Source organism: Ahaetulla prasina, chromosome 5 (assembly GCF_028640845.1).
Source record: "Ahaetulla prasina isolate Xishuangbanna chromosome 5, ASM2864084v1, whole genome shotgun sequence".
Lineage (NCBI taxonomy): Eukaryota > Metazoa > Chordata > Lepidosauria > Squamata > Colubridae > Ahaetulla > Ahaetulla prasina.
The window spans coordinates 93,593,294-93,621,139 of record NC_080543.1 but is presented as its reverse complement, the minus strand read 5'-3'; the positions used below and the strand labels follow the sequence as shown (position 1 = coordinate 93,621,139).

The following is a 27,846-nucleotide window of genomic DNA, read 5'->3' as shown; positions in this document are numbered from 1 at the left end:
ATGAAGGATCAATGTAAAGGAATGATTGAAGATATGTAATTAAGAAATAGAAATAATTTGAAATGAAATCGGGCTGCTCAGCTGCCATTTCAGAAGGAATGGAAAGGAGAGGAGAGAGTGAAGGAAGAAAGTAGGTAGGATAGAGAGAGGTAGAAAAGGGGGAAAGGAGAGGAAGAAGAAAGGGGAAAGAGAGAGGGTTAGAAATGGTGGAAGAGAAGAGTAGGGAAGGAGGAGAGGATGTAGAAAAGTGAAGGAGAGGAAGGATGAAGAAAGTAGAAGAAAGTAGAGAAGGGAAGAGGAAAGGTTTGTTAAGGAAGGAAGTGGTAGCTGGGCAGGTCCGAATAAGTAACAAATGAAAGTTAATGACTAATGTTGAATAAGAGACTGTATATTGAATAGGTTGTTGGAAAATGAAAATAAAACTTTTTACTAAAAAAAAAAAAAAAGTTAAAAAAAAACCCTCTGATGATGGCGCGGCTCAGCAGGGGCAGGGGGCAGGGCAGGGATTTTTGCTACCAGTTCTCTGAACCACCAGCTGCCATCGCTACCAGATTGGACGAGCCGGTCCGAACCAGGAGTATTTCACCCCTGCTTATACGCTATTTCTTATACTTGACTTCACATTTGTCAGACAATGGGGAAAAGAACCAGAACTTTACAGGCACAGAAACACTCATTATTCTACTCCAAACTTCAGTAATATTTCTTGTTACAGTGTGCTCTTACATGCCACTTCATAAAAGTCTACTTCCCTTATTCAAAATGGCATTCCTTATCACTACTTGCTCACTTGGTTGGAGAACTAATTTCACTTTTAAGTCTCCTTTTAGACTAAAGAGGAGGAGTGAAAGAGAGGACAAACATTATTCCTGAGCATTTTAGAATTTCAGAACATTGATCAATCTTGCCCGAGTGGCTCCTGTTCCTTCCAAATGTTTCAGTAGTTTCCACATGTTCCCACATTCTGCAGATCTCTCTTTCTGACTTTGCCTGCTCTTCCTGTTATATATATATCACTATAAGGCAGTTGTACCTGGTCAGAGGTGTCTTGATTAGACAATAAGATTGTCAATATCTTCATGATTCTATGTATGGACATAACACATAAACAAACAAGAAAACCATAACACTAATTTGCCACATTCATGTTTACCAGGGTATCAAATCCTGGTTATAATGCTGAATTCATGATGGCTTTCTCTGATTTCTTTAATACTTAAAGTACTACACATTTCTTGAGAGATTATTAATACTTTTGTATCTATTTAGGTACTAGTAAAAAGAACACCAATGGAGTAAAGCATAACACAATTCAATGACTAGGGACAATAAATATAGTGGGAACAGTTTGACCAAGAAGAATAAGATTCTATACACAAGCGTTTATCTTTAACCCTAAGTTAGCTAATCCCCATCAAGTATAATAGGAGCAGTTCTTCAATTGTTGGTAGTTGCCTTAAAATAGAATTACCAGCCCAAACAATGTTTTCCCAGGGAATTGGGGAGAAGTATTCACTGGTATACCATTCTATTCCAAATGACTTGTGTTAACAATAACAGTTCAACAGTTCAGCTGTTATCATTGTTAACACAAGTCATTTGGAATGGAATGATACACTATACCACAAATAACTTGTGCAAACAATGATAATAGTTAAAAACTAATTCAATACAAACTTAGTGGGGTTTTTTAAAAAAAAATAATCATAACCTTCTTTCCCACAAGGAAGATGTAAACAGTCAAGCAAATGAAAATTCCCACTGAAATAGTATTCAATCAAGTTTTCAAAGCTTTCTGAAGAATAGCAAAGTAGGGGCAGTCTGAACATCAGAAGAAATTATTCCAAAAGGTTGGAATAATGACCAAGAAGACCAGTTTCTTCCATAGACCACTCAGACAGAAGAAATCCAAAGTATTCCCTATTAAGCTGAATACACAAGATGGACAAATTCACTTTGTGAAAAATTTCCCACTGTTGGAGTAATTTGCACCAGTTCTGCAGATTTATCATAAGACAAACAATGTTGCCTTCATATTTTGTCTATGGAGATACTTGATCCTTCTGATTTCATTTCTTGGTCAAGGTATGTTAACAAATGGCAACTATTCTTTGCTGAACTGAACGTTATAAAATGCACCACAGTGCTGATTTTTATTGAGGCCAAAACAGAAAGAGGAAAGTTTCTTACAGAAAATCCATTGGGGTGGCTAAGTAATACGGCAACAATGGCCATCATTTTGAATTCTTTAATATCACTCTGTAAATCCCCTTCTTATTTAGGTTTAGTTTAGCAAGTTGTCATTGTTACAGCTTCTGCATAGCCACTATTTGTAGAACAGCATAAAGATACATTAAAGAAATAACAGTTATAAGTTAAATATTGTTTTTATAAATTTCAGATAAGCCAAGGTCCTTTGTGGAATTGCCTGCTTCACTAGTAACGTTTGATGAAAGATAACTCTACACATTGAAATCTCACCAGTTAAACACTGAGATGTAATCTATCTAACAGAACACATTTTCAGAGGGATTAAATTTAATTACAAAGTTGCCGCTTCTTAATAATTTTATTGTAGTTTAAAAATAAAAGAGAAAAACTAATGCAAACTAGGTAAAATATAAAAAGAAAAGAAAAAACATAAAAAGTGCAAGAAAATAGAAATGAGGGGGAAGGAAGAAAAAATATGGGGATAAGATATGTATGTATGGTGTGTGTGTGTGTGTGTGTGTATGTGTATCTCATACACACACATACACACATATATATAATTTGTCCCTTTTATTTTTAATTTCAATAACATATCACCTTCTCTAACATTTCAAGCTAAAATGTCTTCATCCCGTATCTCATCTTTAATCTATTAATAATAAAGCCTTATTATTAGTCTTAATCAGCAAAACTAATTCTGTTTTCACTTTATCATTATGGGGCACTGAGTGTAGTTAATGAGAAAAAATGAATTTCAACAACTGTAGAATCAGGCTGCAGCGTAACAAAATTGACAAAAGAGAAGGGGGTCTGAATACTTTCTGAATGCACTGTACAGAAATTTAATCCCATCACATAATATCCCATAAATTAATTTCTTATCATCTTATCATCTCTTTTCAGAAAGTCCTTCACAAATTTAACACTTTCCTTCAATTTTAATACCACAGCTTATGACTTTTCAATTTATTTTAAAATAAATAAATGTACTTATTTCATTTATTTAAATCTGTTGATTTAACAGGAAAAAATAGCTTCTTCTCATATCATATCTATAAACAAATATTTAAAGCCTCAATATTCAACAACAGGAAGAGCCATGGTGGTACAGTGGTTAGAATGCAGTACTACGGGCAATTTCTGACTGCCAGCCGCCAGCAATTTGGCAGTTCAATTCTCACCAGCTCAAGGTTGACTCAGCCTTCAATCCTTCCGAGATCAGTAAAATGAGGACCCAGATTGTTGGGGGAAATATGCAGGCTCTGTAAATCGCTTAGAGAGGACTGTAAAGCACTATGAAGTGGTATATAAGTCTAAGTGCTATTGCTGTTCAGTCCCAGTCAAGAAAAACCCATTTAAAGATGCTGGGTGAGGGGGAAAAACATTGTATACGTTATAATCTTAGTCAAATAAGCAAGCCTTAAAAATCTTATTTTTACTTTTGAACATCTTTATGTTTATTCCTTTTAAGTAGTATCTCAGAAGCCAAATTCTTTTTATTCTGTCTTTTTCATTCTCTATGTAGTAGGGAGGAGAAGGGAATAAAAGGAGGTTTTGGCAGAAAGGGAGGAGATAGAGGGAGTGCAAGAGGAGGAAGGAGAGGCTTGGCTGGAAAAAAGAAAAAAGTGGGAGGTAAGGATAGGAAGGGATGCCTGGGGAAAAGGAAACCTAAGGGTATAGGAGTGTATACCTAAGGGCAGAGGCTTCTGGGACAAGCCTGAGGGAAATAAGGGGATAGGCTAGGAGAGGTATTTGTGAGGCAAGCCTAAGGGAGAGAAGGGGATAGGATAGGAGAGGCTTCTTTGAGGCAAGCCTGAGGAAGAGAAGAGTTTGAATGAAAGGAGGCAAGCAGAGGAAACAACAAAGGAGCAGAGGCTGTGGAAGGAGAGCTTAGCAGGCAGTTCAAGAGAGAGTAAAAAGAGAGGAAGAGGAAGAAGGGTAGTCCAACCAGCCACCTGAATACCACCCCATCACGTGACCCACCTGCAGAAAGGAGGCTGACCACCATCCTATCACGTGACCCTGGCAAGTAGAGGTGCATCAGAGAGGGACCAGTGTGGACTGAAAGCCATATGAAGAGGGCTAGGAGAACCCAGACTCCAGTGACATTTACGAGGTTAGCACTACATCTAACTTTTCATAAAGTAGTAAGACCAGAATGTCTCTTCAGGATTTTGAGAATGAGAGAAAAGGTAGACTCTTCCCCAAAATTGCAGAATCAATACTTCTTATCAGATATTAAACCTATCAAAGGATGTTTTGGAGTCTGCAAATACAGAGAGAACTAATCTGCCACAAACAAAATTGAAATAAAATAAGTCAGTATAGAATTTTCCTATCCCCATGCAATTTTCAACTTTGGAACTTTCCAGCATAAAAAATTAGATTTAGTGCATGTCTAATGACAAATCAGAGATCAGAAAGACAGTCTTTCAGAACACTAAAATGGAAAACGTAAATTGACATTTCAATTTCTCTCTGTATTTGCAATACCGAAGACAGAAAAAGAGAGGACTTAAGAGGAAACAAATTTAGTAAGTCTTTCTTATAAATCAACGTTTTATTAGGGTCATTGATCAATCCCAAGTAAGATAGTGTAAGTGAAATAGTAAAAAAATTGGAAAATCTTAATAAAGCTTAGTGCTTGAATAATTTGCCATTAACCCATTTTCATAAATGTAATTTACCAGACTTGAAAAGAAAAAAAAGTGGGAGGTAAGGATAGGAAGGGATGCCTGGGGAAAAGGAAACCTAAGGGTATAGGAGTGTATACCTAAGGGCAGAGGCTTCTGGGACAAGCCTGAGGGAAATAAGGGGATAGGCTAGGAGAGGTATTTGTGAGGCAAGCCTAAGGGAGAGAAGGGGATAGGATAGGAGAGGCTTCTTTGAGGCAAGCCTGAGGAAGAGAAGAGTTTGAATGAAAGGAGGCAAGCAGAGGAAACAACAAAGGAGCAGAGGCTGTGGAAGGAGAGCTTAGCAGGCAGTTCAAGAGAGAGTAAAAAGAGAGGAAGAGGAAGAAGGGTAGTCCAACCAGCCACCTGAATACCACCCCATCACGTGACCCACCTGCAGAAAGGAGGCTGACCACCATCCTATCACGTGACCCTGGCAAGTAGAGGTGCATCAGAGAGGGACCAGTGTGGACTGAAAGCCATATGAAGAGGGCTAGGAGAACCCAGACTCCAGTGACATTTACGAGGTTAGCACTACATCTAACTTTTCATAAAGTAGTAAGACCAGAATGTCTCTTCAGGATTTTGAGAATGAGAGAAAAGGTAGACTCTTCCCCAAAATTGCAGAATCAATACTTCTTATCAGATATTAAACCTATCAAAGGATGTTTTGGAGTCTGCAAATACAGAGAGAACTAATCTGCCACAAACAAAATTGAAATAAAATAAGTCAGTATAGAATTTTCCTATCCCCATGCAATTTTCAACTTTGGAACTTTCCAGCATAAAAAATTAGATTTAGTGCATGTCTAATGACAAATCAGAGATCAGAAAGACAGTCTTTCAGAACACTAAAATGGAAAACGTAAATTGACATTTCAATTTCTCTCTGTATTTGCAATACCGAAGACAGAAAAAGAGAGGACTTAAGAGGAAACAAATTTAGTAAGTCTTTCTTATAAATCAACGTTTTATTAGGGTCATTGATCAATCCCAAGTAAGATAGTGTAAGTGAAATAGTAAAAAAATTGGAAAATCTTAATAAAGCTTAGTGCTTGAATAATTTGCCATTAACCCATTTTCATAAATGTAATTTACCAGACTTGAAAAGAAAAAAATGGCTAGGTTAAGAGAAATAATAAAAAGGAAGTATAAGATATGTCAGAGCTACCTGGCCTGTGAGTCAAAAATAGAAATTACATGAATCAATCAAATATCTTAACAAAATGGTCTCCACAATAAGACATGCGTCAGAGATTCATCTTCTCCTGAATCACAAAGGCAGAGCCAGTCTCCCATAGGGATATTATTAATTTTACCTTCCAAGAATAAAATATAAGGAAGCCAGAATAAAGACCTTATGTTTCCCTGAAGTGGTTGGGTTGTGTAAGATAGCAGGCTAGTTGAAAAAGGTTCAAAAGTTCTCTAGGGGTACTGATCACTTAGCCAGATCATGTTGATGCTCACAATCTACAGTTGTTAATCGAATAATACATTTGGCTTTTTAAAAACCTGTAGATAATAAAGCATTAAAAGAAAATCCAGATGAGGCCAATTTGGTTTCTAGATTTCAGTGCCAAGGAGACTGGAAAGTGTCAATCACAGGGATAGGTTCTAAGCCTACTAGGAAGAAATTTAATTGAAGCCAAAATTAATCAGTAAAATTCAGGCCTTGGCTTCAACCTTAATCAGGCTGCTTCCAATCATAGTAATGCTATTGAGAAGACAGCCTGAAGGAAGTCTCGTCAAACTGTTTTCAGCTTAATCAGAAACCTGGTCCTGAGACCAATAAAGCAATTAGCTCCAACTTGAAGCAGCAAAGATTTTGACATCTACTAGAATATCCAAATTCACACTGAAAAAGTTGAAAATAGCTACTTCACTTATCAGAGTGTTATCAGTGGCAAGCTATTTTTTTTGCCCCAAGGCCTAGTTGCTGAACACTCTTCCTACATATTTATAACATGATATCTGGTCTATGATGTTGCCATCTGTTCATCTTTTATTTTTTGGTAAACACCATTTTGATCTTGATGTATCTTTCTAAAATTGCTCACAACAGGATGCAAGAAAACAGAAAAAAATATGAAGATAGCAGCTAGATAAATTCTTAAAAAATAAATTGAAAATCTTTCAGACTCAAATCCCAAGAGGAAACTTTAATTCTTTAGAAATTATGCATGAAGAAGGAGCAATCTCCAAGTAATCAGGAAAAAATAAGATCTGGTCCAGGGGTGAAATGCTCCCAGTTCAGACCGGATCATCCGATCTGGTAGCAATGGCGGTGGGTGGTTCAGAGAATCGGTGGCAAAAATTCCTGCCCCCCCCCCATGCTCAGCTGAGCTGGGCGATCATCAAAGGTGTTGTTATTATTTTTACTTTTAAAAGCATTTTTTCTTTGACCAAAAAAATGCTTTTAAAAGTAAAAAAAAAAACCTCTGATGATTGCACGGCTCAGCTGGGATCATCAGAGGAGCCTTTTAAAAGCATTTTTTCTACAACCTTTTCGGCCGAAGAGGTTGTAGAAAAAATGCTTTTAAAAGTTAAACAAAATTGGCCACACCCACCCAGTCACATTACCACCACCACCACCAAGCCACGCCCACAGAACCGGTAGTAACAAATTTTACATTTCACCACTGATCTGGTTCATTCCACTACAAAAGTCCCCTACAAAATATGAATGATTTTTAGATACTCACAAAATTTAAGATTATTCCCCCACCCCAAAAAAAGAGCCAATCTATCTTCTGCAAGAAATTGACAGACCTGAATGCCACCCTATGCATGGTAAAGCAGACTCAATGAGTCAACAACCAATAGATCCCTTTCTGGAAAGTAAAACAGCCTAACAAATCTCTGGAATTAAATTAAAAGAGATACCATAAATCAATTCACTTATGATCAAAACTGTAGACATATCCATAATCTTTTATCAAGGTGTCAAGCATCACACAAAAATAGCAAGTTCCAATAAAAAGTTTGATACCAGGGTTACAAAGATTAAAAAACAAGCCTTTCTGAAGGGAGATGGGTTGTCTAGAAACATGAAATATAAGTAAATAAATAATTCCAAGTATTTAGGTTCACATTATAGCAGTAGCAATAGCACTGAGACTTATATACCTCTTTACATGCTTTACACAACTCTTTAAGCAGTTTACAGAGTTGCCTATTGCCCACAACAATTTGGGTCCTCATTTTTCCAACCTCGGAAGGATGGAAGGTTGAGTCAACCTTAAGCTGGTCAGAATCGAACTCCTGGCAATCAGCAGAATTAGCCTGTAATATTGCATTCTAACCACCACTGTCAATTAAAGATTATCAATATCAAGGATAGACTATTAAACTCATTGTTTCATCAAGGCTTCAATCTGCTTTAATACTTTTCTCTGTACTTCCTACCAACTGCAACTTAGGTTCTGTAGCCATGATTTTATTGAATTCTGATGCTGCAAAGCTTCAGGACCATTATCAGCTTCCTTAGAGAAACAATCAATTATTGAGCTAACTTCTGGCTCTCTGCAAGTTGGTTTTAGTCTATTTAGGCTGCGAAGTCTTTTCTTTTGTTCAGATCATAATTTTTATCATCAGAGTAATGAAGTATTAGCAGAGAGACATAAATATTCTGCTTCAGAAATACTAGATTCCATGAACTGTTTTCCTTGGATGAAGATGTCTGACTGAATCCTGATTAGGTCCTATTTGAGAGATCAATGAAAATGGAGGAATACTGGATATGAAAATGAAGGAATTACTGTAATGAGCTTCTGCAGGAGGACTATGGAGGCCAAATCATAACACATACATCATCATTATGCATATCCCACAATTTAAATATTTGTATTAAATATTATAATGCAATATGCAATTGCAGCATCAAAATCATCACAATTTTGTCCTGTAGTTTGTTACAGACACTACTGATCTCTAGGACCAGTCAGCTTGGAAAGCATCTTTGTCATTCTCACAACAGAGTTCCTTTCTCTTCCCAAAAAGAGATCTAAAAACACATTGGTGAAATTATAAGAATTGAGCTGGGGGGGAATCTAAGTATCCACTCAGATATTGTTCCAGCATGCAAGATCCATATAATCAGTGCTCTCACAATGTACAAGTCCAATTTTTCAAGAATGAGGTATAGAGGTAAACTTGGCTTGGTTCCACTTTATGACACTGAATCATAAATATCATAAAGATAAGACCAATGTTCTGGTTAATCAATCAAAACTATAGCCACATATATAATCACCTCAAATGTGGACAGACCTGTTTGCAAACTGAACAGTGCTGAAAAAGACACTATTCCAATGACGGTAATGATACATGGTCAAAACCACTTTAATACATATAATTATGACAGCTGGATAAAGTATGGTGTTTGAATGAGAGCAGTGCTAGTGATGATATTTACCAGCTCCTAGTAGACAAGAACATTCATTTCTGTTATATCATAATATGACTAGAAATAACTCTGTACTATGGTGAGGAATGCAAGGAAGTAAAACACTGTGACTATCCAGTCAATTGGGCCCCAGGCAATTTTGAGCAGAAAAGATATTAGGGCTGATGCTGATTACAATTATCCAGTTAAGAATACTGAAATAATAGTTGCTTATAATAACTGCTGTGTTGCATCTGAGAAAGCTAAGGCAGACGGGATTGAAATAGGAGAAGACAGCCATAGATTAGCAGATACTATCTAAGGGACTATCTGCATTCAGGAGGCAAATGTTCCAGATTATACCCTTCAGAAACTGAACTAATGAGATAGCTTGCAACACTTGAGAATATTAACTACAACATCAGGACAAGAGTGGCCAATACAGATGGAAATTGTAGAATGATACTATCATTAATACCATCACTAATACCATCATTGGCCAGACCAGTGAAATCAAGCATGAAGTCAATTTCAGTCCCACTTTCTAAAGAATTACTATTTCTTTGAGGATATAAAAATAGTGATTGCGTGTGCTAACAGGATATATTTTTAAAAATGAATATTTTTAAATGTGCAATTTGATTAGTTATGGATCACATTTTAGTTAACTACAAAAGTGTTTGATCTGACTGAAAAATTAAAAATCACAACCCTAAATTTAGTGTGTTGCTTTAGCTCTCAGTGATAATATATATTTCTTCAAACTATTATTATCGCTGCTTACCTCCAAGACAGGCACCTATGGCTAATGCAAAGATCAATGGTTTTACAGGTAAGTTAACTTCAGGATCTTGACTTAGATTGAGAAGTACAGGAATCTACAAAAGGTACATTAAAATAATAAATAGTAAGAGAAACAATAAGATTAAGATTAAAGATGATAACCAGTTTCATTGAAAACAAGAAACTTAATTTCTAACTTCTTTTAACAGTGCTTGGTACAATTATCCTGGGACGAGGTGAGTGCTCATGTAAGTGCCCTTCATCTAAGTACTTTGTGTATGAAAATTAGCATAAAGGGAAAGGCTATTCTAGAATTTCCCTTGAGAATCCCAGGGGCTTTTAAAAAATAATCCCACCAAAACCATAAAAGCACACAAAATATTAGATCCAAAGAGTGATCAATCTGGATTTTTGCCAAAAAGGCAGTTAAGGGACAATGTGAGAACTATTTTGAATGTCATTGAGTATTTACAATACCACAAGGAGAAACAAACAGAGCTGATATTTTTGCGCAAAGAGAAAGTTTGACAACTTAAAATGGGTTGTTACATTTTAAGTTTTGGAAAATATGGACTTTGGGAAGAAATTTATTCAAGGGATTAAGTCTGTTTATGCAACTCAGCAAACTGACATCATATCAATGGGGGTATGATTAAATCATTAGAGATTTATAAAAGGGTATAAGGGAAGAGTGCCCTTTATTTTTTATTTTAATCAAAGCTTTGACTAAATATATTAGATAAGATGAGAAAATATCACATCTGAAGATTTTTTTAAAAGAATGTATTAATTGAGCCTTTGCTGATGAGTTTGTGTGTATGTGTAGTAGTTTTCTTCAGTGACAGATGACGACTGGTCTTGATCTGAAGATATTCTACAGTGTATTTTGCATTCTAGATAACCCCCTGCCCACTTTATCCCTTTTGACTTTTATCTCTTATTTCTGCCTGACAAAAGACAGAATGAATGGAGGGCATACATTGTAAGGTGTTGGAAATAACAATTTTAATTCTTTTTTTTAAAAAAAATTCTTTAACATTCTGGTTAGGAGTAGACATAAAGAAATTTCATAATTATTGTTACAGCTGATTTAATATAACATTTTCTAGGTCATAGTAATAAAACTGAAAAATCTTAACAGATGGCTTACAGTTGGCAGCATATACTGTAATAGCAGTTTATTGAAATAAATGTGTAGAAAATAAGGTTTTCCCAAATAACACTCGAAAGGTAGAATCTCTCAATGATTTTGTCATTTAAAAAACAGAGAGTCAAGGTGTTCCAGAATGTAAAGGTATGACATTGTGACCACTTTACTCCGCACACCTCATGTGTGTTGGGGACTTTTCTCTTCAAGAATGCACATGCCAATTCTAGGGCTATCTTCAAAAAGGGAAAATAGAAGAACCAAAAGGGTTGCAGAGGATTATCAATATCTGAAAAAAATCTAGATCAAATAAACATAGCTTCATCTCTAAGCACTTGAAAACCACATAGTGATGGATTTATTAGCATGGATTTGTTAAAAAGAAATCTTGTTAAGACTAATGTCATTTCATTTCTTTTAACTGTTAACTTTTTTTAATGGAGTATGGGTATTGCTATGGTAACTTTCGCACCTCAGAGCATTAATGTAAGAGTCCCCTTGGCAATAAAGTAATGGGAAAGGTGGAAATTAATATCTGAAAGTACTAAAGAAAAATGTATAGTGACCTAAACATCTAGTGACATGCAGTTACTCTGTACTGTATCCCTAATAGAAGGATGCAAAGACATAGGACTTACCATTGTAGCAGTGAATGGAATATTATCAATTAGAGATGATGCCAATGCAGAGACCCACAGAATTAAAATAATAGCAACTGTCAAGCGTTGCTCTTCAGGGACCACCTGGCAGACAGGCAGGACAGAAAGGAGGATTAAATAGATGGCCTTTTTCATGAAAACAATTATTTTGCAAATAAGATTGTCATTGATTTATCCTGCTATAACTCATCTTAAAATTCTTCAGATTTGTATATAACTCAATGTTAGATAGGTCAACTTTATTACGCCTTTGAGCAGTATAGTAGAAGTCATTATTTTAAATGTTTTGTTTTAAAAACTCAAAAATGCACATAAAAATAGCAAAATTATCTGATTCACTGGAAATAAGAAAAAGACACAGAAATATAAAATTACATAGAAATTATATTCTGTATGCCAAATAGTTTTGGGAGCAAAAAATTAGTCCAAAATTTACAGGGCCCTTTTCCCATTTATAGCAATAGCACTTAGACTTATATTACAGGGGTGAAATCTAAAAATTTTCCCTACTGGTTCTGTGGGCGTGGTTTAATTGGTGGGCGTGGCTTGGTGGTCAGATGACTGGGTGGGCATGGCCAATAACAATAAATAATAAAAATAATAAACAAAGTATAAAAAACAATAAGAGGTACCAAAAATCAACTTTCATACTTTACACACACACACACAACACAACATAACACAACTGACTCACACACAATGTAAAAGCAGCTGCACTTCACACTTCACCTAGCCACAAAAAGCTCAAAAACCAACTTTCACACTTTACACACACACAGCACAGCACAACACAACTCACACACACACACATACAAAATGCCACATACAGCTTTGTGAGATTTTGTGTGTTTGTGTAGTTAGAGTGAAACACTACAGAAACACACTAAATCTCAGAAAGCTGCACAAATATTTTATTTTATTATTTTATTTTATTTATATTTTTTAGATCAGGTGTCTCCAACCTTAGTAACTTTAAGGTTTGTGGACTTCAACTCCCAGAGTTCCTCAGCCAGCAAAGCAGGCAGTCAGTTGCTGGCAGATTCAGCAGATAGATTTTACATAGATATAATCAGTTGCTAGCTAATGCTTTGCCAGCCCAAAAGGAGCAGGAATAAGATAAGTGGGGAAGGGGCGGTTGGGTGGGCATGGGCTGTTGTAAGAGGTTGTTACAAATGATTTTAAAAACCTGTGATGATGAGGCAACTCCTCTGGGATCGCCAGAAGGAAAAAAGTTTTTAAAAGGCTCCTCTGACTATCCCATGAGCTGAACAGCTTGTAGAAAACATGTTTTTTAAGGTTCTGCTGATGAGGAACTCAGGTGAGATCGCCAGAGGAGCCTTTTAAAACTTTTTTTTAAAGAGTTTAAAGGCTCTGCCAATCTCAGCTAAGCGGCGGGATCCTCAAAGGTTTTTTTTTACTTTTAAAGGCATGTTTTCAGCTGAAGAAAAACTGCTTTTAAAAGTAAAAAAAACCCCTCTGCTGATGGTGCGGCTCAGCAGAGGCAGGGAGGCAGGGGGGCAGGGGCAGGGATTTTTGCCACTGGTTCTCCGAACAGCAGCCACCATCGCTACCGGATCGGGGGAGCCAGTCCGAACCAGGAGCATTTCACCCCTGCTTACGTATATACCACTTCACAGTGCGTTGCAGCCCTTTCTAAGCAGTTTACAGAGTCAGCATATTGCCCCCAACAATTTGGGTCCTCATTTTACCCACCTCGGAAGGACGGAAGGCTGAATCAACCTTGAGCCTGGTGAGATTTGATCTGGCAAATTGCAGGCAGCCGGCAGGCAGCAGAAGCACCCTGCAGTACTGTACTCTAACCACTGCGCTACCATGGCTCAAAATATAGTTTTTTATTATATCAGCCAACTTAATGGCTGGTTATATAATGTACATTATATATACAGTAATAAACTTAAACATATCAAGAACCATCTTTATTTTTTTTAATTGCTCTGAGATTCCAAATAAGATGCATAGCTGTTCTTGGAACATCAAAATCAGAGTGGGGGGAAAGAAGCCTGTGGCCGAGGACTTGATTTATAATTGTGACTGTCTGCCTCCTCCCTCAAAAAACAAAAATCAGCCACTCTTCAAGGGAATCATTATGATCAGTAAAGAAGCAAAATTACCACTTTTTTTAATAAACTGCTATTCTGCAGTTGTTGTGTACTGTTGCAGCTACTTTGTGAATGTTGTTACCCAGGCCCAAGTAGGTATTAGGAAACTCAGTCAGTGTAAAAACAAACAAACTTTATTCAAACAGCTGAGAATTACTTCATTCTCAGCATAGTTCAACTAAATTAAAGCAAATTCCTCCCAACACAAATTCCTCAGTCCTATCACCAACCTTGGTCTAATTAGGCAAACTGCCAAAGGCCTTTCTTGGCAAACGTTCAGAAGTCACAGATAAAAAAATAAATGCAAGAAGATGAAGCTATCAATGTTGTTTTCCGGCAAAGCCCAAATGCCGTTGCTAGTCTTTTAAGCCTTATGGGAGGGGCCAATCATCTCTTGGCCTTACTCCCGAGTCGTCCTCTTTGCTTGAGCTGCTCTTGCCTTCTGGCAGCTCTTCTCAGACTTCTCAGGCTCCTCCTGTTCCTCTGCCTCACTACTGTCAGTCTCTGGAAGCTCTGGAGTCTGCGCCTCACTCCCCCATGGCCCTGGCCCCACCTCAGCCTCCGACACACAGCCCTCATCTGGGCCTTCCCCAGACTCCAGGACTGGCCCATGCTCTTCCTCAGCCTCATCGCTGTCCGACTGCGTTGCCAGCTTCGCAGGCTGCTGATGGACTACAACATGTGGGACTGATTATGAAAAGTAAGCAAAATTGTGGGAATGATGAATGAACTGGAAGAATTTGTACTATACTATAGTGATGTGTGAAAAGGTATGTTCTTTCTAACATAAAAAGCTTGAAAAAATATGATGGTCCAAGAGTGGAATGAAATCAGGCTAAGTCTTTCTCATTCCACACTCTATGCAATTTAAATGCTCCGCAGGCTGCTGGCGGACTACAACAGTGAATTATTTTTCATAAGTTTTTAAACACTCATGATGTGTTTTCTGCATCAAATATATTCACAGGTCCAAAGGATTGGAAGAGGCTCTCCTACAACCAAGGATCTAAATTTGATTCCCTTTCCCGACGGTAACAGTAGCCTGAGAATAATAATATCCAGATCCAGTATTGGAGCTTTAAAAAAAAAAATCCCTGATTCACAAGTTCCATCTCTAACAATTCATCTAAGAGGAAAAACTCCAGGATTTCACTGCATGGCTTGCCTTTGAATCTAGGACTGTATCTCTGACAGCAGAACATAATCATTAATTTAATATCAAAATATTAAAAATATAACTTATCCCTTCTAAATTTAAAAAATGTATTGTAAACTATACCTTTATCAACAAAGCTGTTTGTTCTCCTATGTATTCTATTAAATGAAGATGAGCCAAAGCCTATTTTAAAAAAAAGAAAGGAAGAAAGAAGTGAAGTGAAGTGAAGTAAATTCAACAAATAAAATATGCATTCTGAATTATTAGGTAAAATTGCCCACTTCCAAGAAATTATTAATCCAATAAATTTTTAAAAACACTGGTTACACATCTAACAAAAGTTAGTAAACGGAACATGGTTTCTCTCTCTCTCCCCAGTAATTAAAACAAACAGATTTGTTTTTCCCTCAAGAAAGACTGATGTAATTTTTCAGTTAATATGGATTCTCAAGCAGATGTTTAATGCTCAGAACTGTCTACAGGAATTTAGGAATTATCATATTCTAGCCACGTTAAGAAGACTGAGGTCAGTAGCAAAGAATAATTTTTTTATACCAAAGGCTCTAGTTTTATTGCCTTGAACAAAAGTCTAGAAAACAGATTCCATGGAATGTAGACAGTCGTTGATGAGATGGACCAACATTAGATAATATACATGTACTGAATTAAAATTGCAAAAACAAATTAGAAAAGGATTATTTAGAGCTAACTGACTGAAATTCTGCAGAGCCTGAGATGTTCTAAGAGGAATTTTCCAGGAAGGTACCTACTCTCTAATAAACAATTTGGTTTCAGAAAAAATTTATCCTGTAATTTACAACTTCTTCACTGCAAAAACATATGGACTACAAATCTTGATCAGGGCAAAGCAATAGATGCAATTTACATTGACTTTTGTAAAGCTTTTGACTCAGTGGTACATGACAAACTTCTTCTAAAACTAAAATACAACGGCATCTCTGGACCCCTCCATAATTGGATAACAGCATTCCTGTCAAACAGACAAGTGTTCAAAATAGGCAGTACCCTATGAAATTCTGCTCCTGTCAATAGCGGTGTTCCCCAAGGCAGCGTTCTAGGACCAACACTCTTCATATTATACATTAACGACCTCTGTGACCATATTATAAGTAATTGTATTCTCTTCGCTGATGATGTTAAACTATTTAACACTACCAACAATATGGCCACCCTTCAAAAAGACCTTGACTTTGTATCAGAATGGTCAAAAATTTGGCAACTCCAAATCTCAACCAGCAAATGCTCTGTTTTACACATTGTTAAAAAGAATCAGAACACTAAATACAAACTCAATGGACATTACCTTGTAGATGACCCTCACCCCATTAAAGACCTTGGAGTTTTCATATCAAATGATCTAAGTACCAAAGCCCACTGCAACTACATCACCAAAAAGGCTTTAAGAGTTGTAAACTTAATCTCACGTAGCTTTTTCTCCAGAAAGATTACACTACTAACCAAAGCATACAAAACATTTGCTAGACCAATTCTTGAATCCAGCTCGCCTGTCTGGAACCCACACCTTATTTCTGACATAAATACAATTGAGCACATCCAGAAATATTTTACAAGAAGAGTTCTCCACTCCTCTGATCACAACAACCTCTTCAACACATTCTTTGGCACAGTCTTTGACTTATACCCGACATTCCCCAATCGTACCAACAATGAGTGCAATGACCTAACACACATAGATTTCACAGAAGATAATGTTGAAAAAGCTCTTCGCAAACTGAAACCATCCCTATCTATTGGACCTGATGGACTATGTGCATACTTCTTAAAAAAGATTTCCACTAATATAGCAGAACCAGAAGCTTTCACGACCAGTTCCCTTCCCAAACTTTGGTCACTTGCCAGGGTCATCCCTATCTTCAGAAAAGGAGACCCCAGCCTAGTTGAAAATTACAGACCTATCTCTCTTTGCTGTGTCACCTGCAAAGTAATGGAATATATCATCAACCAATCCATTACCCTCCATCTAGAAACAAACAACCTACTCTCTAATAAACAATTTGGTTTCAGAAAAAAATTATCATGTAATTTACAACTTCTTCACTGCAAAAACATATGGACTACAAATCTTGATCAGGGCAAAGCAATAGATGCAATCTACATAGACTTCTTAAAGCTTTCGACTCAGTAGTACATGATAAACTTCTCCTAAAACTAAAATCCTATGGCATCTCAGGACCCCTCCACAATTGGATAACAGCTTTTCTATCAAACAGACAACAAGTGGTCAAAATTGGCAATGCTCTATCAAATCCTGTTTTTGTTAAAAGTGGCGTTCCCCAAGGCAGCGTTCTTGGACTAACAGTCTTCATATTATACATTAATGATCTCTGTGACCATATTACAAGTAATTGTGTTCTCTTTGCTGACGATGTCAAACTATTTAACACCACCAACAATACAGCTATCCTCCAAAAAGACCTTGACTTTTTATCTGAATGGTCTAAAACTTGGCAACTCCAAATCTCAATCAGCAAATGCTCAGTCTTACATATTGGAAAAAAGAACCTAAACACTAAGTACAAGCTTGATGGACATTACCTTACTGATGACCCCCACCCTGTTAAAGACCTTGGAGTTTTCATATCAAATGAACTAAATGCCAAAGCCCACTGTAACTACATCGCAAAAAAAACCTTAAAAGTTGTAAACCTAATCTTGCGTAGCTTCTTCTCCAAAAAACACTACACTACTAACCAGAGCATATAAAACATTTGCTAGACTAATTCTTGAATACAGCTCGACTGTTTGGAACCCATACCACATTTCTGACATCAATACAATTGAACGTGTCCAGAAATATTTTACAAGAAGAGTTCTCCACTCCTCTGAATACAACAAAATACCTTATGCCACCAGACTTGAAATCCTGGGTTTAGAAAATTTAGAACTCCGCCACCTTCGACATGACCTGAGTTTAACTCATAGAATCATCTATTACAATGTCCTTCCTGTCGAAGACTACTTCAGCTTCAATTGCAACAATACACGAGCACACAATAGATTTAAGCTTAATGTTAACCGCTCCAATCATGATTGCAGAAAATATGACTTCAGTAACAGAGTTGTTAATGCTTGGAATACACTACCTGATTCTGTGGTCTCTTCCCAAAATCCCCAAAGCTTCAACCAAAAACTATCTACCACTGACCTCACCCCATTCCTAAGAGGTCTGTAAGGGGAGTGCATAAGAGCACAAACATGCCTACCATTCCTGTCCTATTGTTTCCTTTCGCTATATCCAATTAATATAGTTATTACATACTCATACTCATATATATGCTTATATATTGTATAATTATTTCATGCTTATGCTTATATATGCTGTATGACGAAATAAATAAATAAATAAACAAAAAAAATACCTTATGCCACCAGACTTGAAATCCTGGGTTTAGAAAATTTAGAACTGAATTGGTGTCTTCCCAAAATCCCCAAAGCTTTAACCAAAGACTATCTACTATTGACCTCACCCCATTCCTAAGAGGTCTGTAAGGGTCATGCATAAGAGCACCAGCGTGCCTACCGTTCCTGTCCTAGTGTTCCCTTTGATTGTATCAAATTCGTATAGTTATTTCATGCTTATGCTTATATATACTGTTGTGACAAATAAATAAATAAATAATAAAATAAAATAAAAGGTAGATGAAGATCTGATTATGATCATCATACATTATAAATGGCTGATAGATAATTAAAAGGAGGGATGTCATTGACTAGATCCTGTACGTTTACATGTTAAAAATGGCAGATGAATAAAGTATAACGTCTTCTCATAAGCTTCATCTAAGTGCAAACATTTCATAAGTCTCAGCACTGGAACTTTTCAAAGAAGCCTGTATACAATCTTTCAAACATCCCCACTCAAAATTCTATGAACAGGTGAAGCTGCTATAAGTAATGTTGACTACTAACTTAGTTGGCTCCAAAAACAAGTTGGACCAATTCATAAAAGGCATGGGAATCAATGGCTATTAGCCTTGTTGGCAGTATGGCTGCCTTTGAAAGTCATCTGCTGGGAGATTATGACATCCTTAAATTGGTCAACCACTGACAGAAAAGATTGTGGGACTAAATGGGGGCTAGTCCAGAGGGCTCTGTTTACAACATTCTTGTCCTGGGATACGGAAGTCACACAGTCAAATCAGAGTCAAAAAATGTTCATGACCCTCAGTCTTAGCTTGAAACTATATATAAATATATTTCACACAAAAATCTGGTTCCAATGAGTCATATATTCAGTCAAGTGAACAGAATATACATTTAATAATACCTGAATAATTCAGAATGAGAAGATTCTTGCTATCACTCTCTTTTCATCCTATGAGGCAAGTCTATCCTAGAATTTTGAATTAAAAACTTCATTTACAGTAAGATTAAGTCCTTAATCATCTCCGAACGTAATTGTTTGCTTGCAAATGTTTCATTACCCAACTAGGTAGCATTATCACGCCTCAGTTCAACCCTGAGCTATATATTTATTTATTTATTATTTATTTATTTAATCGCATTTTTATACCGCCCTATCTCCCGAGGGACTCAGGGCGGTTTACAGCCTAATAAAAACATACATACAAATACAAAATAAAACACCAATTAAAAAACTTATTAAATAAGGCCGAATATTAAAAAATTGCGATAAAATAATAAAACCCCATTAAAACCAAATTTAAAATTTAAAATTCTAGTCCAGTCCTGCGCAAATAAATAGATGTGTCTTAAGCTCGCGGTGAAAGGTTTGAAGGTCAGGAAGTTGGCGAAGTCCTGAGGGAAGTTCGTTCCAGAGGGTGGGAGCTCTCACAGAAAAGGCCCTTCCCCTGGGTCGGTGGGAGGCAATCGGTGGCAGCAGACGGTCCCGTAGGTAACCCGGCCCTATGCCATGGAGCGCTTTGAAGATAGTTACCAAAACCTTGAAGCGCACCCGAAAGGCCACAGGTAGCCAGTGCAGTCTGCGCAGGAGAGGTGTCACATGGGAGCCACAAGGGGCTCCCTCTATCACCTGTGCAGCCACATTCTGGACCAACTGGAGCCTCCGGGTGCTCTTCAAGGGAAGCCCCATGTAGAGAGCATTGCAGTAATCCAGACGAGATGTCACGAGAGCATGAATGACCGTGCATAGGGCATCCCGGTCTAGAAAGGGGCGCAACTGGCGAACCAGGCGAACCTGGTAAAAAGCTCTCCTGGAGACGGCCGTCAAATGGTCTTCAAAAGACAGCCGTCTATCCAGGAGAACGCCCAAGTTGCGCACCCTCTCCATTGGGGCCAATGACTCGCCCCCAACAGTCAGCCGCGGCTGCAGCTGACTGTACCGGGGTGCCGGCATCCACAGCCACTCTGTCTTGGAGGGATTGAGCTTGAGCCTGTTTCTCCCCATCCAGACCCGTACGGCCTCTAGACACCAGGACAGCACTTCGATAGCTTCGTTGGGGTGGCCCGGTGTGGAAAAGTACAGCTGAGTATCATCAGCGTACAGTTGGTACCTCACACCGAAACCACTGATGATCTCACCCAGCGGCTTCATATAGATGTTGAACAGGAGGGGCAAGAGAATTGAGCCCTGCGGCACCCCACAAGTGAGGCGCCTCGGGATCGATCTCTGCCCTCCCGTCAACACCGTCTGCGACCGATCGGAGAGATAGGAGGAGAACCACCGATAAACGGTGCCTCCCACCCCCAATCCCTCCAACCGGTGCAGCAAGATACCATGGTCGATGGTATCAAAAGCCGCTGAGAGGTCTAATAGGACCAAGGCAGAGGAATAACCCCTATCCCTGGCCCTCCAGAGATCATCAACCTACGTGACCAAAGCTGTCTCAGTGCTGTATCCGGGCCGAAAGCCGGACTGGAACGGGTCTAGATAGACAGTTTCATCCAGGTACCAGGGTAATTGACATGCCACCACACTCTCTACAACCTTCGCCACAAAGCGAAGGTTGGAGACCGGACGATAATTACTTAATACAGCTGGGTCCAGGGAAGGCTTCTTGAGGAGAGGTCTCACCACCGCCTCTTTCAAGGCGGCCGGAAAGATCCCCTCCAACAAAGAAGCATTCGTAATCCCCTGGAGCCAGCCTCGTGTCACCTCCTGCGTGGCCAGTACCAACCAGGAGGGGCACGGGTCCAGTAAACATGTGGTGGCATTCAACCTCCCCAGTAACCTGTCCATGTCCTCAGGAGCCACAGGGTCGAACTCATCCCAAACAGTCTCAACAAGACAGCTCTCCGACATCTCACCTGGATCCACCCAATTTTGATCCAGACCATCCCGAAGCTTTTCTATTAAAACAGTAAGACCCAAAACAGCTGAACTGAGGCCTGTATAAATGAGAAATGAGACCGCTTAAATGACTTAACTCAGGAAATAATAAAATCCAGAAGACATTTTAGCATTTATTACTACCATTCCAATTTATATTGTTCCCAATACAAGCTATTCATTCACAATATGTAACCCAGCTACAAAAAATTATAGAGATTAGTAGATTTGACGTTATATTAGGACATGCTACTCTATAAATCACCCTTAATCAAAAGATAGTGATGCAAAATTTTATTCCTATTTAAATTTCAAGTTTCACAAATCAGATTCCCTGAAGCAAATACATTGCTTTACTGCTCGGACTCTTAATATTTTTATCAGAAAATTACATGCAATTCTAATTCTGAAACTATCTTAGACAGTTCTGCTTGATCAAATCTATTTCTTGAAGTATTGTGAAAAATTAAACTATATTTTATTTATAACTTCCCTGCCTTGGCTTGATTTAAGAGGAACCATAATCTCTCCAGTTTTTTGAAAAAATTAAAACAAACATACAAGTCATTAAACAGTGTTTCATGGCAACAAAATATACCATAGAATTAAAAGTTATTTCTTTAAGTGGTCTGCACTTTGTAAGTCATTTACCAACTAATATTAAACATTCCTTTACAAATTTCTATGCTTTTTGAGAGAATTTTTCTTACTTGCTTTATTCCAATTTATTTCAGGCAGCATACCCAGTTCAGGTAATCCCATAGACAAAATTTAGCAAGTCTGCAAAGCCTTTGGTCAAATTTCTCTTAGGTAGAAATTAATGATCTGTATCCAAAATCTGCTTACTTACTTTGGGTTAGTATTTGATGTGTCTCTTGCCAACTGCAGACAATAACTTTTGTCCACAGTCTTTCCTCTTTCTCCATTTTCTTCATGAAAATAATATTGATGACCTTTTTTCTGACCACAAGCAAATGCAGAATATTTTTTGATATAGCAGGCACTCCAATTTAACTCTTGGCATTTCAAAGATAGGTTTTCTTCATTTTACATATGATTATCTATCATAACTATGCAAACCTACATTGCAAAGTGACCTATAGAGACCTTTCCAGTTTCCCTAAGTCGCTCAGTGCCTTTAGTATTCTTCGGTATCCTAGGCTCTTGCACATAGTTAGGTTTTTAGAACCTTGTGAAAGGCTAACAAAGTCTTGATTGCAGAAAATATGACTTCAGCAACAGAGTGGTCAATGCCTGGAATGCACTACCTGACTCTGTAGTTTCTTCCCCAAACCCCCAAAACTTTAAGCTTAAACTGTCTACTGTTGACCTCACCCAGTGATGGGATTCAAGTAATTTAGCAACTGGTTCTCTGCCCTAATGATTTCTTCCAACAACCAGTTTGCCAAACTGCTCAGAAAGTTAACAACCAGTTCTCCCAAAGTGGTGCGAACTGGCTGAATCCCACCACTGACTTCACCCCATTCCTAAGAGGTCTGTAAGGGGCGTGCATAACTGCATCCTCGTGCCTACCATCCCTGTCCTAATATTCCTTTTTTACTTACTCTTTCCATGTATCCAAATTATGTTTATACTTTTACCTGTTAACTTATATATGATTGACAAATAAATAAATAAATATAAATAAATAAATAAATAAAGTCAGAGCCATCCTGAGCTCCAAAGGAAGAATATTCCAGAAGGCTGGAGCTACAGCCAAGAAGGTGTGCCTCCTGGTCCCCTCCAGCCAACTTTCCTTGGCTGAGCTGGCCCACAGCATCCCCATTTTATTGCAACAAACATAGATGAAAAACTAATAAATGCACAATGCCACCTAGATGTGCATTGACAAGTATAAAGCCCACAATGAGTTTTTTAGAATATGTGATCCAAATTCAGCTATTTCTGGGGCTCAGATATGAAGAGAATAAACCAAGAATAAATGTCAAGTTTGCGATGGTCAAAATGTGATGAAGTACTGTATGCAAAGAACTGTGCATCCATGCAGATGTAAAAAGGAAAAGAATTTAAATCGTATGTGTCTACTGCTATACACAAGAATCATCTAAAAATAACTTTTGCTTCTACTGTAGCAGTTCCAATCTTTTAAAGTTTATTTCTATGTTTTCTTGTGATAGGAAGAGATGAACACTCAGAGAAGCATGGCAATATAAACAACACAACATTTGGAGCTATGATAAGTTCTGCAGAGAAACAATTTGGCTAAAAGTTATTAATGTAGCTCAGCTGGTTAGAGAAGTTGAGTGTGGCATACTCAAAATTCCAGAAGAAAATTAGGCTTGAAGAGCCAATACACCTGCAAGATTTACTCAACTGTGTTTGGGGGCTACATTCCGAGTTTATTTTTTCATGCTGTTAACCCACCTATAAAAAAACACCTTATTTGTATGTCTACCTGAATAGTTAAATTTATCTTGATTAACTTAGTTGGATGTGCATATGGAGTTCTTCCTTATATGTAAGCACTGTGTAAAAATCATTACTGCATCCTAAAATTATTGCTAGTTATTCTGCTGTTACTTGTACTCAGAAGTTTGCCTTTCCTAGGAGTTTTGATTAAACTGAGGACAAATGACACCTAGAATTGCACCTGTTTTACTATAAGCACATCTGAATTAAAAGAAACAATTTCAGCACTCCAATTCTGCTAACTTTGTGAGTTTATAGAGATTTAGAGTGTCTTTCAAATTAACATAGTAACTTCTTTCTTCATTCGTTTCATAGAAGTGCCTTTACCCTGAATGTTGTAATCCTATCAGTTCAGGAGTTTAATCCATTTAGCAGGAAAACAAGTCAGAAAAGTACAATTTACCGTATATAACTTACATGCACTGTGAAAACTCACATTGTATTTATCTGTTTGTCTGTTTGTACCCTCAGGTTAGCCCAAACAGTGCATTATACCACAGCAATTTTTGAATTGAGGTACTTCAATTCTGCTAATTTATAAAATGCGTTAAAAAAATCCAGGCTGTAGTACTCTCTGTCCAGTATTGGGGTAAGAAAATATGGTCAGCTTAAAATTTAATGTTCATTCTGTTCACATTAGACTGTGCTACTTTCCTCTCAAAGAATGACAGAAGGAGTCAAAGGGTTGTCTACTTACTATCTAAAGAGTTTTACAAAGTGCAGCTGTGCTTATTCTTTACAATGATCAAAACATTGTGGCATGACTTGTACTAATTTCATCCCATAGGAGAGCATAGGGCAGACAATGTATTTTTCCATGTAGTTACCCTACTCTATCCATCAGCAGAAGAATTTTCTAGGCTGGATGATATAACAGCTGGATGAAAGTATTCACTCTTTCTCTTTCTAAGGATCTTAAACCTAGCTAAATTCTATATCTTATTTGCCTCTCCGCAAGCCTCACCGAATTTACTTTTGATTACACAGATAAAACACTGAAATGGGAAACACGGCACCCAGGAGAAATGCAGATGAAGATTTGCTTAATTCACTGAACTCAAAGTAAAAAAGCTTGCTATTTGGGACACAGCTGAAAGACAAATCTTTGCACTGATCTTGGATTTACCAGATTTTCCCTTGCATAAGCTTACTTTCTGTAATATGAATAGTCAGTTTTCACTTCTGTCAAGGAGTAAAGTCTTGTCCTTAAAATTTTCATTTTTAATGTGGGCCATGTGCTCACAGTCAAAAATGAAAATAAAGGTTATCTTGTCTTATCGTAATCTTAAGGATCCCAATGCGTTGTATATGAGGATTTCCTCTTTAGTCCTGAGAGTAGATAATATAATTACAAGGATTTGGAGAATTATTTCCTAAAGTTCCTTTTCCTTCTTTTAATTAACACAATTTTGAAATGAAGGGATAGATCACTTTGCTTCAGGCTGAGAGCTACACATTTTTGGGGTAGCATTCTGGGACCTGTGCTCAAAAACATAGAAGGTCAAAGGAAAAAGTGGTTGGGGTGAGAGCAACAATGAAATTAATTTTATTACCTTAATTAAATATAATTAAGATATTTATTTCCCATACATTTCATATATTCCCCCTTTGTCACATTCAGTCACATTTGATGATAACTTTTGCAGGGGGTCCACTGGCTGCATCAGAAATATACTGAGGCCACATGAAAGGTTACATATCTTGACTATTACAGAATCTCAAACCAAATCAGAACTAATCCTAAAAAATTAACATGGATAGTCTCCGATTTAATTTGCACCCAGCACACAGTCAAGGCACTCAATCCCTATATCCTGATTAGATCAAGCACACAAGCCACTCAGAATAGCTAGCAAAATTATAACTCTATTAAACTCAAAATATTTAACAGACAAAATGAACGAGAAAGCACAAAGAACAGGCAAACATGTACATCAACGGTTTTTCAACGAATTCATCCAGTCTGTTAGGGAAACAGAAATGGGGGGTTGCACGGGGAGTTCAGGCATTGGAACGAAGTCCATGCCGGTGGTTATCTGAAAAGGAGTTAACCCCGTGCTGCTGTGTACAGCATTATTATATGCGACCTCTGCAAATGCCAACAAATCCGACCAGTTTCTCAAAAGACATCATACTATTGCTGGAGATTCCCAAAGGGTCTGGCTCTTGGTTATGTCAGCCTTAACCTTTTTATGTATGTAACAGAGGAAAAATAGTACATAAAATGATCCTTCCTCTATGCTACACCATATAGTAAACAAATAAGATGAGGATGATAGATTTTGTCAGGCCTGGAAACCATACTAGACTTTAGGTTTCCAGACGCTGCCACATTTTTCCCCTGAGGGGAAGAAGGGGGGCTGAGGGGTATGGTAACATTCTTCAGGCGGTCAAGGTCGGATTGTGTTCACATCTGCAGGAAGAGTGGCGAGAAGATATTCGAATGAACTGGGAGAACGTGGGACCATGTGACCATCAAAGGGGTCAGGGGGGTGGGACTCTTGGGGTTTGTATAACTGGGAAAAGAATCTGGAAGTTCAGTTTTGGAATTTCACTCATCGTGTGCCAGTTTCCTCATGCTAGTAAAGAACTCTTAAAGACAATGGCTTCTGAGTTTTCTTTATGCAGAAGAGGTTTTTCTGGAACCTTGACATTATTCCAAAACTGAACTTCCGGATTCTTTTATATATAGTTATACCACCCCCCTGACCCCTTTGATGGTCACATGGTCCCACGTTCTCCCAGTTCATTCGAATATCTTCTCGCCACTCTTCCTGCAGATGTGAACACCATCCGACCTTGACCGCCTGAAGAATGTTACCATACCCCTCAGCCCCCCTTCTTCCCCTCAGGGGAAAAATGTGGCAGCGTCTGGAAACCTAAAGTCTAGTATGGTTTCCAGGCCTGATAGATTTTATCTCTCGGGTTTTTTAAAGAAGCAGTTCTTTACACTCTTTTATTCACAGCATATTTACACCAAGAGTTCCTAACTCATATGCATTGACCCTGAAATACCGGTATTTAGTCCATACTTGAAAATTCCAGCTGCAGAATAAATATCAGAACACAGAAATTGTGCAGTACTGCCTTTACAAGACTAACTTCACATCATAATTGTAAATTAATCATTCTGCATGAGAAGAGTAATCCATATTTCACTTGACTGAAAACCAACTCAAGAAAGTAAAAATGAAATGTTCCTTCTTTGCTGTGCCAGTTTCCTTATGCTAGTAAAGAACTTTGAAAGACAATGGTTTCAGAGTTTTTTCATGCAGAAGAGGCTTCTCTGGAACCCTGACAACAGTCTTTAAAATATCTTCATCTTACCTCCATTAAAACAAATAATGCTGCAAAGAAAAGGAGGGTCGCCCATTCCACTCTGTTCAGAATCATTTCAAAATCATGAAAGTTGGCTAGCACAAGAAGCCACACTGCTCCCAACATAGCAATCCATCCTACATAAAAAGAGAAGAAAGTTAGCATGAATATAACATTTTAACCAGCTATGCGGAAATCTACAGTACACATACCCTTTGGGTACAGGAATATTAAAAACATATTTATACTGTAGAATAGCACATAATCATGGTTAAGCTTGCAACTTATTTTCCCCCAGGGTATAGCTTATGTGCCTTTAATATCTCAACTAATTTAATAGATGGATCTTCTCTAATATCATTATTTCCATATTCTACTTTCTTTCATGCCCTATGAAAGATAATATCCAGGATTTAACTTTTAAAAAAAAGAAATCTGGAATTAAACTACGTAGTTGTAAATTTGCAACGTAACCCAACGCCTTGTTTCTTCCTGATGTGAATCCAACACTGAGAATTCAAAACAAAGCCATACTAAAAAAATCAAGCTTGACTATGACTATTAATCTGGTATTCTATTTTTTTAAAAAAATATGTCTTGACCCAGAAATATTTAGTCCATGCTGATAATTCCAGCTGTGCAAAATAAATATCAGAACACAGAAGTTGTGCAAT

The 27,846-nt window shown here is 37.6% G+C and overlaps 1 protein-coding gene across 3 annotated transcripts in view; it reads right to left on the bottom strand.

Moving 5' to 3' along the window:
* Nucleotides 1–27,846, bottom strand: part of OCA2 (OCA2 melanosomal transmembrane protein) — a 216,333-nt gene that overhangs the window by 47,722 nt on the left and 140,765 nt on the right. For all 3 annotated transcript variants that reach the window (XM_058185917.1, XM_058185920.1, XM_058185918.1), the window contains exons 19-22: nucleotides 27,182–27,309; nucleotides 15,256–15,315; nucleotides 11,836–11,940; nucleotides 10,052–10,145 (exon numbers count right to left, since the gene is read on the bottom strand). In XM_058185917.1, coding sequence (XP_058041900.1) covers nucleotides 10,052–10,145; nucleotides 11,836–11,940; nucleotides 15,256–15,315; nucleotides 27,182–27,309 — 387 coding nt within the window. The remainder of the gene's footprint in view (nucleotides 1–10,051; nucleotides 10,146–11,835; nucleotides 11,941–15,255; nucleotides 15,316–27,181; nucleotides 27,310–27,846) is intronic.